The sequence below is a fragment of the Mesocricetus auratus genome, unplaced genomic scaffold, assembly GCF_017639785.1.
Source record: "Mesocricetus auratus isolate SY011 unplaced genomic scaffold, BCM_Maur_2.0 Super-Scaffold_100009, whole genome shotgun sequence".
NCBI lineage: Eukaryota > Metazoa > Chordata > Mammalia > Rodentia > Cricetidae > Mesocricetus > Mesocricetus auratus.
The window spans coordinates 65,531,567-65,544,783 of record NW_024429193.1 but is presented as its reverse complement, the minus strand read 5'-3'; the positions used below and the strand labels follow the sequence as shown (position 1 = coordinate 65,544,783).

The 13,217-nt window shown below is 47.4% G+C and overlaps 1 protein-coding gene and 1 non-coding gene across 2 annotated transcripts; both read right to left on the bottom strand.

The window, feature by feature from the left end:
• Positions 1-49: 49 nt before the first annotated feature.
• Aqp10 (aquaporin 10) lies at positions 50-4,211 on the bottom strand. The gene is made up of 5 exons (XM_021233014.2): positions 3,492-4,211; positions 2,030-2,167; positions 1,819-1,937; positions 1,386-1,603; positions 50-733 (listed from the first exon to the last, which is right to left on the bottom strand). The coding sequence occupies exons 1-5, from the start codon at positions 3,550-3,552 to the stop codon at positions 562-564; spliced, it is 708 nt and encodes a 235-aa protein (XP_021088673.2). The 5' UTR covers positions 3,553-4,211; the 3' UTR covers positions 50-561.
• LOC121142535 lies at positions 3,864-4,032 on the bottom strand. Its single transcript, XR_005879577.1, has one exon. It is a non-coding gene; the product is annotated as a U1 spliceosomal RNA (small nuclear RNA).
• Positions 4,212-13,217: the final 9,006 nt, after the last annotated feature.

Genomic DNA, 13,217 nt, shown 5'->3' with positions numbered 1-13,217 from the left:
GCCAGGATGAAATACACCCTCCATCACTCCGGACTCGAGCTTAAATTGGTTTTGTTGAGTTTGTTTTTTGGTTTATAAAAGAATCGTTCTTGTTGGGTGTGTTGGTCACACGCTGTAATCCCAGCAGAGGAGACTGAAGTCAAGGCCAGTGTGTTCTACATAGAAAGTTACAGGGTTACATAGAGAAATATATACTAAGGAAAAAAGAGGGGCTGGGAGTCAGACACTGGAAACCAAGCTTCTCTCCAGACGCTCGTGGGCACTACCCCTGAAAGGATGGTAGTAGCCCACCCACCACCCAAACGCTTCTAGAAACCTTCCCAAAGCCAGCGGCCAGTGTGCACACCCCCTGGCGGCCTCTTTAGGGAACTGCGTGCCTAGAGGCCCTCAGCGTCCGGAGACCAGTGGAAGCGTCTGATCTTGTCTACTGGTTCTCCCCAGTCTAAGCAAGAGTGGATGGGTAAACAGAAGCGTTCCGGGGGCTGGCATATTAATACACAGAAAGTCTTGCAAGCTGGCCCGCTCATGGTGATCTTGCAGAGTGAGAGAAGGTTGGTAGCATTACATTTTACACTCCAGCTGAGGTGGAGTTCCCAAGTCTGAAGCCTCCAGAGGAGCTGCTACCAGATCCTCAGGGTGGTGCAGAGCCACCAGGAGCTGGTATGTGACTGTGCCGAGGGTGGCCCCCACCATAGGAGCCACGGCAGGCACCCACCACCAGCCGTCACCGGCCCTGCAATGGAAGGGCCAAAGGGAGATGTCAGTAGTGATTCAGACACACCTCTCCCTGTGAGCCGCGAATAGCGAGGCAGGACCCACACTGAGCATGCGGTCTCCTTAATTAATGGGAAGCACTCTAGTCTTGAGAAATTAGCTAAATAGACTTGGGTCACTAAAATCCAAAGAAGTAGTATGGCATGCCCAAGGACACCTGCGAATCTACTATTTCTGTAAAAAGCGGTGGGGACCGGGAGAGCCGTGAAGGAAGGGAGAGTTTGCCAGTTAAAGGAGTAGCACAAATCTCAGAGAACTGTTTGAATGGAGAGAACTTGGACTGGGCAGGGTGGCATATGCCTTTAAACCCAGCACCTGGGAGGCAAGAGGAAGTCTGAGGGGGCCAGCCTGGTACATAGTGAGACCCTGTTTCAAAAGGGGAGGGGAGCTGGGCGTTGGTGGTGCACGCCTTTAATCCCAGCACTCGAAGGCAGGCAGATCTCTGTGAGTTCGAGGCCAGCCTGGTCTACAGAGTGAGTTCCAGAACAGCCTCCAAAACAATACAGAGAAACCCTGTCTCGGAAAAAAAAGGGGGGGGGATGTAGAGAATCACACACAAAGCTATTAACAGAGGAGAATGGAGGACTGTACCAAGGGAAGCTGTCTCCTACCTGAAGACTTCAGGACCCCACCCAGCAAAGTAGGTGAAGAGCCGTGGGCCCACGTCCCGGGCAGGGTTAATAGGAAAGCCACAGTTGCCACCTATGGATACTCCGATGGCAAGGACCAGCAGACCTATCACCACAGGCTCCAGACCTTCGGGCACTCCTTTATTCCGTCTGTCCAGGATAGCTAACAGCCCCACAATCAGCAGCCAGGTGCCCAGGACCTTGGGGTTGATGGTGGTGGAAGTAAACCCATTAACTGCCAGTCAGGTGTTTCGTCTGCCCTCCCTCCCTCAAAGCCTCATGCCACCACCTCTGTGCCATCTGTCCAGCAGAACTAGGGATGCCAAGGAATTCCACCTGAACTCTGAACAATGGGCTGGGGTCCCAGTGAGCAGCTCAAAGGTTGGGACTCATTTTCTCATCCCTTTACACTTACCTGATCCAAGAAGCCATTGTTCAGGGACAGATAGGCAGAAGGATAGGTGGCAAAAATTGAGGCTGTCTCTTTGGGACCAGTCACTGTCAGGTTCCCGCCTGTGTAGTGCTGGAGGGCATCTTCAGGTAAGAGAGACACTCAATAGTTTATCCCAAACCACCGCAAGGCACCCCTGCCCCCAGCGGTTGCCCCCAGTTGTGTTCCCTGTTACCGTAGTAGAGAATGTAAGTAGCTCCTGAGGCACAGAAACCCGCCAACAGTTGCACAAAGCAGTAAATGGGGAACTTGGCCCAGGAGAGGCGTCCCACCAAGCACATGGCCAGAGAGAAGGCTGGGTTTAGGTGGGCTCCTTCACAAGATCAGTGGGGGAAAGACAGGTATTAGGTATCACTGCCAAACACTATCACAACACGATGCTCTCTCCTACAATGCTTATTTCCATCTTACAGTTTAAACAATTAAGCCTCGCCGGGCGTTGGTGGTGCACGCCTTTAATCCCAGCACGCGGGAGGCAGAGGCAGGTGTCTCTCTGTGAGTTCGAGGCCAGCCTGGTCTACAAGAGCTAGTTCCAGGACAGCCTCCAAAGCCACAGAGAAACCCTGTCTCAAAAAACCAAAAAATAAATAAATAAATAAACAATTAAGCCTCAAAACGATAATGATTTGGGAACTGATTGAGAGCACTGGTTGCTCTTGGAAAGGACTTCGGGTTATCAGCTCCTACATGGCAGCTCAAAACAATCTGTAACTCCAGTCCCAGGGCACCTGATGCCCTCTTCAGGCCCCTCATGCCCTGCTCACACATACCACATACACACGGGCTTTTTTTTTTTAAGCTGGTTTATCAAAGTCACACAATGAAGCCAGGTTCTGAGCCTGAGCAGATCTGGCTCTCCTGCAGCACGCTGTGTCTCACGGCTGAGGCCAGGCCCGCTAACACAGTATATACTGAGAGACAAGCTGATGAGGTAGGTCCTGAGCAGAGACGAGGCCTTCAGGTGTGAGGCACAAAATAATGGTAATTATCCTCAACGCTCTGCTAGAGATGTCTGCCTGAGTGAGCTAGGAGTCTGCTGTGGAGAATGGTGTCTTAGTTGGGATTTCTACTGTTGTGGCAAAACCCCACAACCAAAGCAACTTGGGGAAGAAAGGATTTTTTCGGCTCATACTTTTCCATATTGCTGTTCATTGTCAAAATAAGTCAGGACAGGAGCTCAAGCAGGGCAGGAATCCAGAGGCAGAAATTGAAGCAGAGGCAATGGAGGGGTGCTGCTTGCTGGCCTGCTCCCATGGTTTGCTCTGTCTGCTGTCTTTTGAAACCAGGACCACCAGCCCAGGGCTGGCACCACCCACGATGGACTGGGCCTGCCTCCATCATTCACTAATTAAGAAAATGCCTTACAGCTGGATCTTAAGAGGCATTTTCTCAATTGAGGTTCCCTCCTTTCAGATAGCTCTAGATCGTGTTGAGTTGACAGAAGACTAGAGGGGAACAGTTAGCTAGAGGAAGGAGAGGGACCGGATGAGGTCAAAGGCATATCTCGGTCCATGACACCGGTCAAGCTGATAACGGCCATGAGTCGCCAAACGGTGAGTCACCAAAGGATCTGCTTTTCCCCATCACACCTTCACGTGCGTATCAGTGCTCCCACGCTCAGACCCCACCCTGCTCACCTGAGACATCGCCTGCCACGTGGATAGCTACGGTAACAGCCAGCGCGCTGCCCAGAACCATGGTAAAGGAGTCGCCTTTGGTTTCTTCGCTGGTGACAGCCTGGGCCACAGAACCCTGGATGATGAGCTGGTGGGGAGATGGGTGAAGAGGGACGGGGAGCCCAGGGGACCCATGTGAGAGAGAGCAGCTGCAGGGAACCACCCACCAGGAAAAGGGATCAAATTGGAGAAACTCGAAGGAAAGCAGAGGAAAAGGAAAGGTGAAAGGTGGGAGAAGAGGTCAAAGGGGAGAAGCAGGAGCCAGGCCAGGTGGTGCCTTGAGTCTCAGCACTCCCAAGTCTCTGCCGCTCCCAGCCAGTCAGGACTACATAGCAAGAATACTACATAGCATGAACACAGTTCCCGCTACCACAAATTATACAGTTGAGTTTCCCACACCTGGGGAAATCTCAGGGGTCAGCACATCTGGTGTGCAAGGGACAAGCCTTGCCCTGAGAAAACCGCCTTTGTGATCATGGCTTATCCCCCGCCAGCTAAGTATATAAACAAGAAAAAAAAAATTGTAAAAGAGTAAAGGTAGGCTAAGCTAGGAGGTTTGTTGAGGACTGTTGAGCCCAGCCTAGGGTACAGAGCAAGACTTTAAAACAAAAACAAGATGAGGGAGTAAAAGAGGAAAGAGAGCCACAGAGAAGGAGAAGAGAAGAAATTGGGGTGAAAGGAAGTGGGTTAGCAGAGAAAATGACACTAAGAAGAGCCAGAAACCCTGACCGACCTCCCTTCTCACTTCCCCTCAATTACCCCACCTACCAAGAGCACAAATACACCCAGAAACTCGGCCAGGCACTGTCGGACCACGAGGCTTCGGATCTGGAGGCGGGCCCTGATTTCACGCAGAGCACGAGCCATGATGGGGACACCTGTCTCTGTTCGCTGTTCCCTCCGTCTGCTCAATCACACGGCTGCCACACACACACATACACACACGATTATGGCCTTCCAGAGGAAAAGATAAGGAGACTTTAAAACCAATCATCTCAGCTTTAAAATAATAGTCACAGCTATGGCTCGAGTAACCTAGGGGAAAATGACTTTACCCGATATGAAGAAGAGAGAATGTGAGGAGGTTGGCCAGGCTCTGTCTCTTCACCCCCATGCCACCCAGGACTGGCTTCCCCATGCTGATGGGAGGGGCCTGCTTCACACGTAGTTCTCTTGGTCCTGAAGACCCCCCATGCCACCCAGGACTGGCTTCCCCCATGCTGATGGGAGGGGCCTGCTTCACACGTAGTTCTCTTGGTCCTGAAGACAACACTGCAAAGTGGTGCTGAAGTAGGGTAGAAAGGCAAAAGCAAGAGACAGAGAAGGAAAGGCAGCATCACCCAGGGTCCTAGTGGGGCTTCTCAACAACTAAGAGACAGAGAAGGAAAGGCAGCATCACCCAGGATCCTAGTGGGGGCTTCTCAACAACTAAGAGACAGAGAAGGAAAGGCAGCATCACCCAGGATCCCAGTGGGGCTTCTCAACAACTAAGGAGCAGGAATGCAACACGATTAGCAACACCCTTCTCTCTTCCCAGCTAAAAACCTGTCACTCTCTAGGACTTTATTAGATCATAATTCCATCCAAGGCACCTCTGCAGCTCTAACTTCACTTATCAAGAGAAAGAAAGGGTTTTTAAAAAGTTTTTATAGCAACCTTTTGAGATATAACATGAGCACCACAGAAAACTCACATATTGCTAGTGCTAAGGTTAAGTATGACTTTCTGAGGAACCCTCACCCACACTTAGGCATGCCTTGCTTCCTGTGACTCTCTATTCGAGAAGCCCACCCCCATGCTAAAATATCTAATAGCCAGGCATGGTGGCACAAACCTGTAATTCCAGAACTTGGGAGACAGTGGATGTGGATTCTGCATTTAAGGTTATCTTAGTCTATGGGGTGAATTCCAGGACAGCCAGAAAGAAGCTATACAGTGAGACTCTGTCTCAAAAAAAATGCATTAATTAATTAAAATATTTAATAAAATCTCCAACTCACTGAGTATAGTGGTGCATTTCTTTAATTCCAACAGGGACAGACAGACCTCTGTGTATTTGAGACCAGCCTGGTCTACATACTGAGTTCCTGGCCAACCAGGGATATATAGTGAGACCATGTCTTTTTCTGGGGAGGAGTTCAAGACAGGGTTTCTCTGTGGCTTTGGAGGCTGTCCTGGAACTTACTCTGTAGACCAGGCTGGCCTTGAACTCAGAGATCCGCCTGCCTCTGCCTCCCTAGTGCTGAGATTAAAGGCATAGTGAAATTCTTTTCTGAGTCAAACCATGAATCCTGGTTTGATCTTAGTCAAGGTCACTAAAAAATTAGAGAGAACCCCTCATGCTGTTGAGGGTGACATATCCTAATCTACAGATAAGGATACTGAACACAAGATTTCCCTCATGACCACACAATGGCTAAGTGAATTCAAATCCAGGTCTCCTATCTGTCTGGTATTCTCCAAAACTTCTCATATGGAATGTGATATCTCCCTGAGCTACTTGGATGCATAAAGAACTCAACAGACATCTGGAGACACTGAAGACTGTAGGCTATGGTGATGGACTGAGGAGTGTAGACTGTGGTGATGGACTGAAGACTGTAGGCTGTGGTAATGGACTGAGGAGTGTAGACTGTGGTAATAGACTGAGGAGTGTAGGCTGTGGTAATGGACTGAGGAGTGTAGACTGTGGTAATGGACTGAGGAGTGTAGGCTGTGGTGATGGACTGAGGAGTGTAGACTGTGGTAATGGACTGAGGACTGTAGGCTGTGGTAATGGACTGAGGACTGTAGACTGTGGTGATGGACTGAGGAGTGTAGGCTGTGGTGATGGACTGAGGAGTGTAGACTGTGGTAATGGACTGAGGAGTGTAGGCTGTGGTAATGGACTGAGGAGTGTAGGCTGTGGTAATGGACTGAGGACTGTAGGCTGTGGTAATGGACTGAGGACTGTAGGCTGTGGTAATGATTGTTGAGTTGGGTACAGGAGTGAGACAGGGTCTTTCCAGGGCTCAGGCTGCCTCAGCCTCTTAAGTGTTAAGATCACAGGTTTGGCTGGAGGTGTTGTCACACACCTTTAATCCCAGCACTAAGAGGACAGAGGCAGGTGTCTCTCTGTGAGTTCGAGGCCAGCCTGGTCTACAAGAGCTAGTTCCAGGACAGCCTCCAAAGCCACAGAGAAACCCTGTCTCAAAAAACCAAAAAAAAAAAAAAAAGAGGACAGAGGCAGGCAAATCTCTTGTGAGTTCGAGGTTAGCCTGATCTACAAAGCTAGTTCCAGAACAGCCAAGGATATACAAAGAAAACCTGTCTCAAAAACAAAACAACAAAAGACAGGTATATACTATTTAACAGCATTCCAAACAGATCCCTTCTCAGAACTGACATGCCCATTCCCCAGCTCCTGGGAATACCAGCTGCTGATAGCACATGGCTCCCTCCCTCACTGGGCAGTGCCTTCTAAGACAGGACATCACCTCACCCAGGGTTTTATGCCCTATTTTGGGGTCCACACGTAATGACTGCTTGAGGCAGTGGTTGTATTTTTTTGTTACCTCTATTTGGGAATGCTGTGATAAAAAGAGCTGACCAAAGCAACTTAAGGGAGAGAAGGAGTGAGAAGCATAATATAACATGCCTCTTAGACATGTAAAAATGCCGTAGTCAGGACCCCACTATCCTGGCTGCACCTGATAGCCAGAACCCATCACTCACTCAACATAGCCAGGCATATGACTAGACCTCCACAACACACACTAGACAGTATATAAGCAGAGACCAAGAGCAATGCAGTACTCTGCATATCTTCAGGACTGCTGGAGACACAGGAGAGACCCCACCTTGATCTGCCTTGCATCTGCAGAGTCTACCCTGGGATCCTGACCCTTGAACTGGAGACTACCATGAGGGACTGGACCTGACCTTCGGTTAAGACATGCCGCACACATGTGAGCAGCCATGGGGAAACAGGCTTAGGACTACGGTTAGGACTTTTCGAGAATGTTGTGTGATAACTCAGCATAATTTTTTGTTATCCTATGTTTACCTTCCTTCTTGCTTGAGACATAGGGCTCATTTCATCTCACAGTTCAAGGGTACAATCCATTCAAGTCACAGTCCAATGTGACAAAAAGTCCTGGTGGAAGAGGCTTGAGGCAATAGGTCACATTGCCTCTGCAGTCAAGAAGCCGAAGTCAGTGAACACTCCCATTTAGCTAGCTTTCTCCCTTTCATGTCATCCAGGACTCAAACCGAGGGATGGTACTGCCCTCTTAGGGTGGACCCTTAACCCAGTCAAGACAATCCCTCATAGGCACCGCCAGAGATTAATCCAGAGAATCTGTAACAGATGTGCCTGGAGGCTAATCTCCTACATGGGTTTACATCTGCCAAGTTGAGAATATTAATCATCACTTGTGTGCTCCAATAATGAGCATTTTCTAACTGGGATGACCCACATCTTTAATTCTAATGTTTGGGAAGCAGACACAAGTGGCTCTGTATGAATTTGAGGCCAGCCAGGCTACTTAGAAAGTTCCAGGCCAGCCAGGGCTACACAATGAGACCCTGTATTAAAAAGACCTGGAGGTGGTGATGCACTTCTTTAATCCCAGCACACGAGAAGCAGAGGCAGGCAGATCTCTGTGAGTTTGAGACTGGCCTGGTCTATAAGAGCAAGTTCCAGGACAGCCTCCAAAGCTACACAGAGAAACCCTGTCTCAGAAAAAACAAAAAGAAAAATAGCAATGAGACCAGAACAAGACTGGTGTCCATAAACATTCAGCACTCTGCCCTCTGATCAGACTGAGCTGCCAAGGACACTTCCAATGTCTGGCCAAGGACAAAAATCAGAACCGCTTGTTTCTGAGGATCCTCTGATGGTTATCTTGGTGTCAATCTGACTACATCTGGAAAACCTAGAACCCAAGAGGCCGAGTACGCACGTGAGGAAATCACTTGAAGCTGGAAGCCCCCACCTTCCCTTAGTCTGGGTCTTTTGAGACTGGAAGATCCACATTCAATCTGGGTCACCTTCAGGTGACAGTTTGTATAAAGACAAAGGTGAGGAAAGCTCTCTGTCTTTGTTTCCTTACCTTTGATCTCCCTGGAAAGTCCATTCCTTGACTACATTAGAGCCCACATCTTCAGGATTCCATTGTATACTGAAGGCCAACTGTACCCAGCCTGCTGGACTGAGGAGCTGCTGGATTCTTAGACTGTCCATTGGTAGACAACCATTGTTGTTGGTCCAGCTGGGCTACAGACTGTAAACCTTTCTATATCTGTATAGGGATTCATTCTACCAGTTCTGTTTCTCTAGAGAACACTGACTAATAAAGCCCCTGTCCCTAAAATGCCTGACTGGTTCTTTCCTCCTCCTCATTCCCCCTATGGAAAGGGAACCCTAAGTACCATTAGGGAATTGGGACGATGACTTCTGTAACTGCTCACAGCTGAGGCTGTAAAGATAACAGCAGTGACAGGGAACCTTTCCCGTCTGACTAAAGGACCTCAAAAGTGCATCCAGGGTGCCACTTGTATAGCAGGAAGTATTTGCCTGACACTTGGTCTAAGGGAGAAGGAGTGATGTCAGACAGAGGTGGCACCAAATTAACTGGGGCATGGAGAGGTTTGGAGTTCCCTTTCTTGTTGACTTTCAGGTTTTGGGGTACAATCAAGGGACACAGCTAGATGGAGTTAGAATGTCACAGGATCTTCTGAGGGTCAATGGACTGTAAATGGAGATAAAATTAAGACAGCAGTTGAGTATGCAAGGCCCAAAGATGGATAGAGTCACTACTGAGATTATAATAGACTGTAACCTCTCACTACTGTGAGATCCAGAGATCTGTTTCCAAAGCTGATCTCCAGACAGCAGGATGCTATCTAATGTGGTTTGGACCTGTCTTTGTAGATCTTGTTAAACAGACAAGTGTTGTGGAATAGAATGTTATTTTAACTATGTAAAGATGTGTTTCATTTGTTTTTGCTGGATGAAAGATGTGTTGCTTTGCCGGCCTAAGGCACCTGATTGGTTTAATAAAAGCTGAACAGCCAATAGCTAGGTAGTAGAGGTATGGGCGTGGCTGGCAGGCAGAGAGAATAAGTAGGAGGAGGAATCTAGGCTCAAGAGAGGAGAGAGAATGAGGGGAAAAGAGAAGGAGAAAGAAAGGGAGACATCTGGGGCCAGCTAGATATGGAGTAGGACATACAGAATGAAAGTTAGAAGGCCCTGAGGCAAAACGCAGATGAAGAGAAACAGGTTAAATTAAGTTAGAAGAGGGTGGGACAAGATGAGATCAGGATGAGCATTCATAACATAATAAGTCTCCATGTCATGACTGGGGACTGTCCATCTAAGAAAGCCTGCTATAAGCTGGGCATTGGTGGCGCACACCTTTAATCTCAGCACTCGGTACAAGCAGGCGGATCTCTGTGAGTTCAAGGCCAGCCTGGTCTACAGATGGAGTTCCAGGAGAGGCTCCAAAGCCACAGAGAAACCCTGTCTCAGAAAACAAAAAAACAAAAAACAAAAACCAAAACAAAACAAAAAACCTGCCTGCTATAGATGAGACATTAGCAGAATTACCAGGAATATTTACTTAGCATTCAACCTTAGTAATACCACAAGGGCCACCCTGAGCTAATGTGGGAGCATCTAATGCTATACTGTTTGTATTTCTTTTTCTCATCATGTAAACCTCAGAATTAAGAGAAATAAAGAAAAAGAGAGAGAAATTCAGGTCAGTGAGATGGCTCAGGAGGTAAAGGCACTTGCTGCCAAGCCTGATGACCTGATTTTAATCCCTGCATGAGAGAGAGAGGACTCCCCAAAGTCATCCTCTTACATCTACATATGCACCATGGTGCTAGACACACACACACACACACACACACACACAGAGGCATACATGCACGCACGCGCACGCGAGCACACACACACACACACAATGTAATTTTTGAAATGTTTAAGGCTAGAGAGATAGCAAGATAGCTCAGCAGTTAAGAGTATTTTCTTTACCAGGCCGTGGTGGCATACACCTTTAATCCCAGCACTTGAGAGGCAGAGGTAAACTCACTGTGAGTTTGAAGCCAGTCTGGTCTACAGAGCAAGTTCCAGGATAGTCAGGGGTGTTACATAAAGATACCAGTCTCGTACAAGAAAAAAAGTGTACTTGCTTTTCTTGCAAAGGACCATGATATGTTTCCCAGTCTGGTGGTTCACATGGTGGCTCATCATCCCTAACTCCAGTACCAGGGATCCAATGCGCTCTTCTGACTTCCCAGGGCACCAGGCATACATGTGGTACATATACATGGAGACACAACACTCATACACATAAAATGGATAATTAAAATTTTAAATGTTTTAAAAGAAGAGACATTCCTTGAACTGTGTTACTTAAAGATTTTTGTGTATGTTTCATAAGAGTTTCAATATGCCAAATCCCATCCCCTAAACTTGTAGTGGGGCAGAAGGACAGAAGCTATATGGTCGTACAAGTAGTACACACTTTGGGTCCAGCAATGCTGTAACATTGCTAAGTAGCAAGGTGATGTAGAGGTTTTACCTTCCTTTCTCTGTCCTGCGTCCAAGGAAATCTAGAATCCATCTGCCAATCCATCCTCTAGGGGGAGCCAGTGCTAAAGGTTAGCTTAAGCAGTGAAGGAAACCATCCAGTGCAAATGAATGAGGAGGCCAAGTTCAGCCCCAGCAAGCAGCAGAACTTGGCAGCTTCGGTCATGTGGTCCTGGCTTTAGAGTCAAGGATAGAAGAAAGGGCTCCTGGACTCTCCCTCTACGGCTAAAAAAAGTCACCGAGGTCAGGTGTGTCTCGGGGGTGGCCCTGCATGGGTGCTCAGAGAGGCTGTTCTATGAGATCATGAAAGTGAAACCTGGATTGCATTGGTGACCCCAAGATGTTGAAGATGCCAGAGTCATAAGATACCTCGCAAAGACAGCTGTAGCCTGGGTGTGGAACCAGCCCACGTGAGACAAGTGTGCTGCCCTCAACAAAGCTGAAAGGAGTTGGAGATCTGAAGAGCACTTTGATCAGACGTGGAGAAGCATAACTCAGGTTGTCCTGCTGGTCTTTGTTCTTGTTTTAGTCCAATATTTCCTCATCATGCTCATTTCATCTCTTTTGAAATGGTAATGTTATTCTGTGTCATTATATGTTGGAAGTATGTAATCTGCTTTTTTATTTTGATTTTACAGGGAATTACAGTTTAAGAGGTTGCCATGAGTCTCAGAAGAGACTTTGACCTTTTAAACAGAGTTGAGACTATCACAGACTGTAGGGACTTTTGAAGTTGGACTGAAAGCATTTTGCATTCTGATATGGCTGCAGGCCTATGGGGGCCAGGGAGTGGAATGCGATGGTTTGAGTAAAAATAGACAAGACCAGGCGTTGGTGGCGCACGCCTTTAGTCCCAGAACTCAGGAGGCAGAGGCAGGTGGATCTCTGTGAGTTCTCGGCCAGCCTGGTCTACAGAGCGAGTTCCAGGACAACCTCCAAAGCCACAGAGAAACCCTGTCTCGAAAAAAAAAAACCAAAAAAATAGACAAGAATAGACTCATAAACTCTTATATTTGAATGCTTAATCATCAGGGAGTGGTGCTGTTTGAAAGGATTAGAACAGCAGTTCTCAACCTGTGGGTTGAGACCCCTTTGAGGATAAAATGACCTTTTCCCGGGGTAACATCAGATATCCCGCATATCGGATATTTACATTACAATTCATAACAGTAGTAAAGTTGCAGTTATGAAGCAGCAATGAAGCCGTTTTATGGTTGGGGTCATCACAATGTGAGCAACTGTATTAAAGGGTCACAGCATTGGGAAGGCTGAGAACCACTGCATTAGAAGGATTAAGAGGTGTGGCCTTGTTGGAGGAAGTGTGTCATTGAGGGTGGGCTTCAGATCAGAATGTAGCTGTCAGCTATTTCTCTAGTGGCATGTGTATGCCATTTTCCCAGACATCATAACAAGCTAACTCTCTGAAACTTTAAGTAAGCACCAAATAAAATGTTTTCTTTTATAAGAGTTGCCTTGGTCTAGTTGCCTCATCACAGAAAAGGAGTACTGACTAAGACACTGCCCAATATATGTGTGGCCTCAGGACCTACTGCAGCAAGCCATGCTAATGCATGAACAACGATGACATTTTGCCATAAGTCAGGAGGTACCTGTTCTAGATATGGGTTACTTTGAACAAGTATGGTTTTGCTGTTCCCACCATAAGGGGACCATTGGCTTAAGTAGCCATATCCCAATACTTAAAATATCCACCTTGATATCTATGATTGTTTTAGCTAATTGTGAGGCCAGGACTACTTGGAAAAAAAAGGGTTTATATCTCTTTATGGTTTTATCAATTTTTACTATATAGCCCTAGCTTCTCGGGAACTTGCTTCTCTGGAACAGATCAGTCTGGCCTCAAACTTACAGAGATCTACCTGTCTGCCTCTGTCTTCTGAGTGCTGGGATTAAAGATGTATACTACTTGTCCAAGCCCATGTCCCTTTGACTCAAGTTGAATTAATAGGCTGTTGAGAAACATCTCATCTAGTACCCTGATTTAAGGTAAGGAACTAATTCTGGCCTAGTTAACACAGTGTTGTAATTTGTTCCAAGTCATCCCCTTAAAGATGAGGCATTAGACCCAGAAGTCTCAAGTACTGGAA

Excerpts from the sequence above, each read along its gene's own strand:
- Aqp10 (XM_021233014.2), bottom strand. The coding sequence starts at position 3,552 with ATGGTTCTGGGCAGCGCGCTGGCTGTTACCGTAGCTATCCACGTGGCA. Across the intron at positions 2,168-3,491 it reads CGTGGCAGGCGATGTCTCAG|GAGCCCACCTAAACCCAGCC; the intron begins GTGAGCAGGGTG and ends GATCTTGTGAAG. Across the intron at positions 1,604-1,818 it reads ACAATGGCTTCTTGGATCAG|GTCCTGGGCACCTGGCTGCT; the intron begins GTAAGTGTAAAG and ends ATCAACCCCAAG.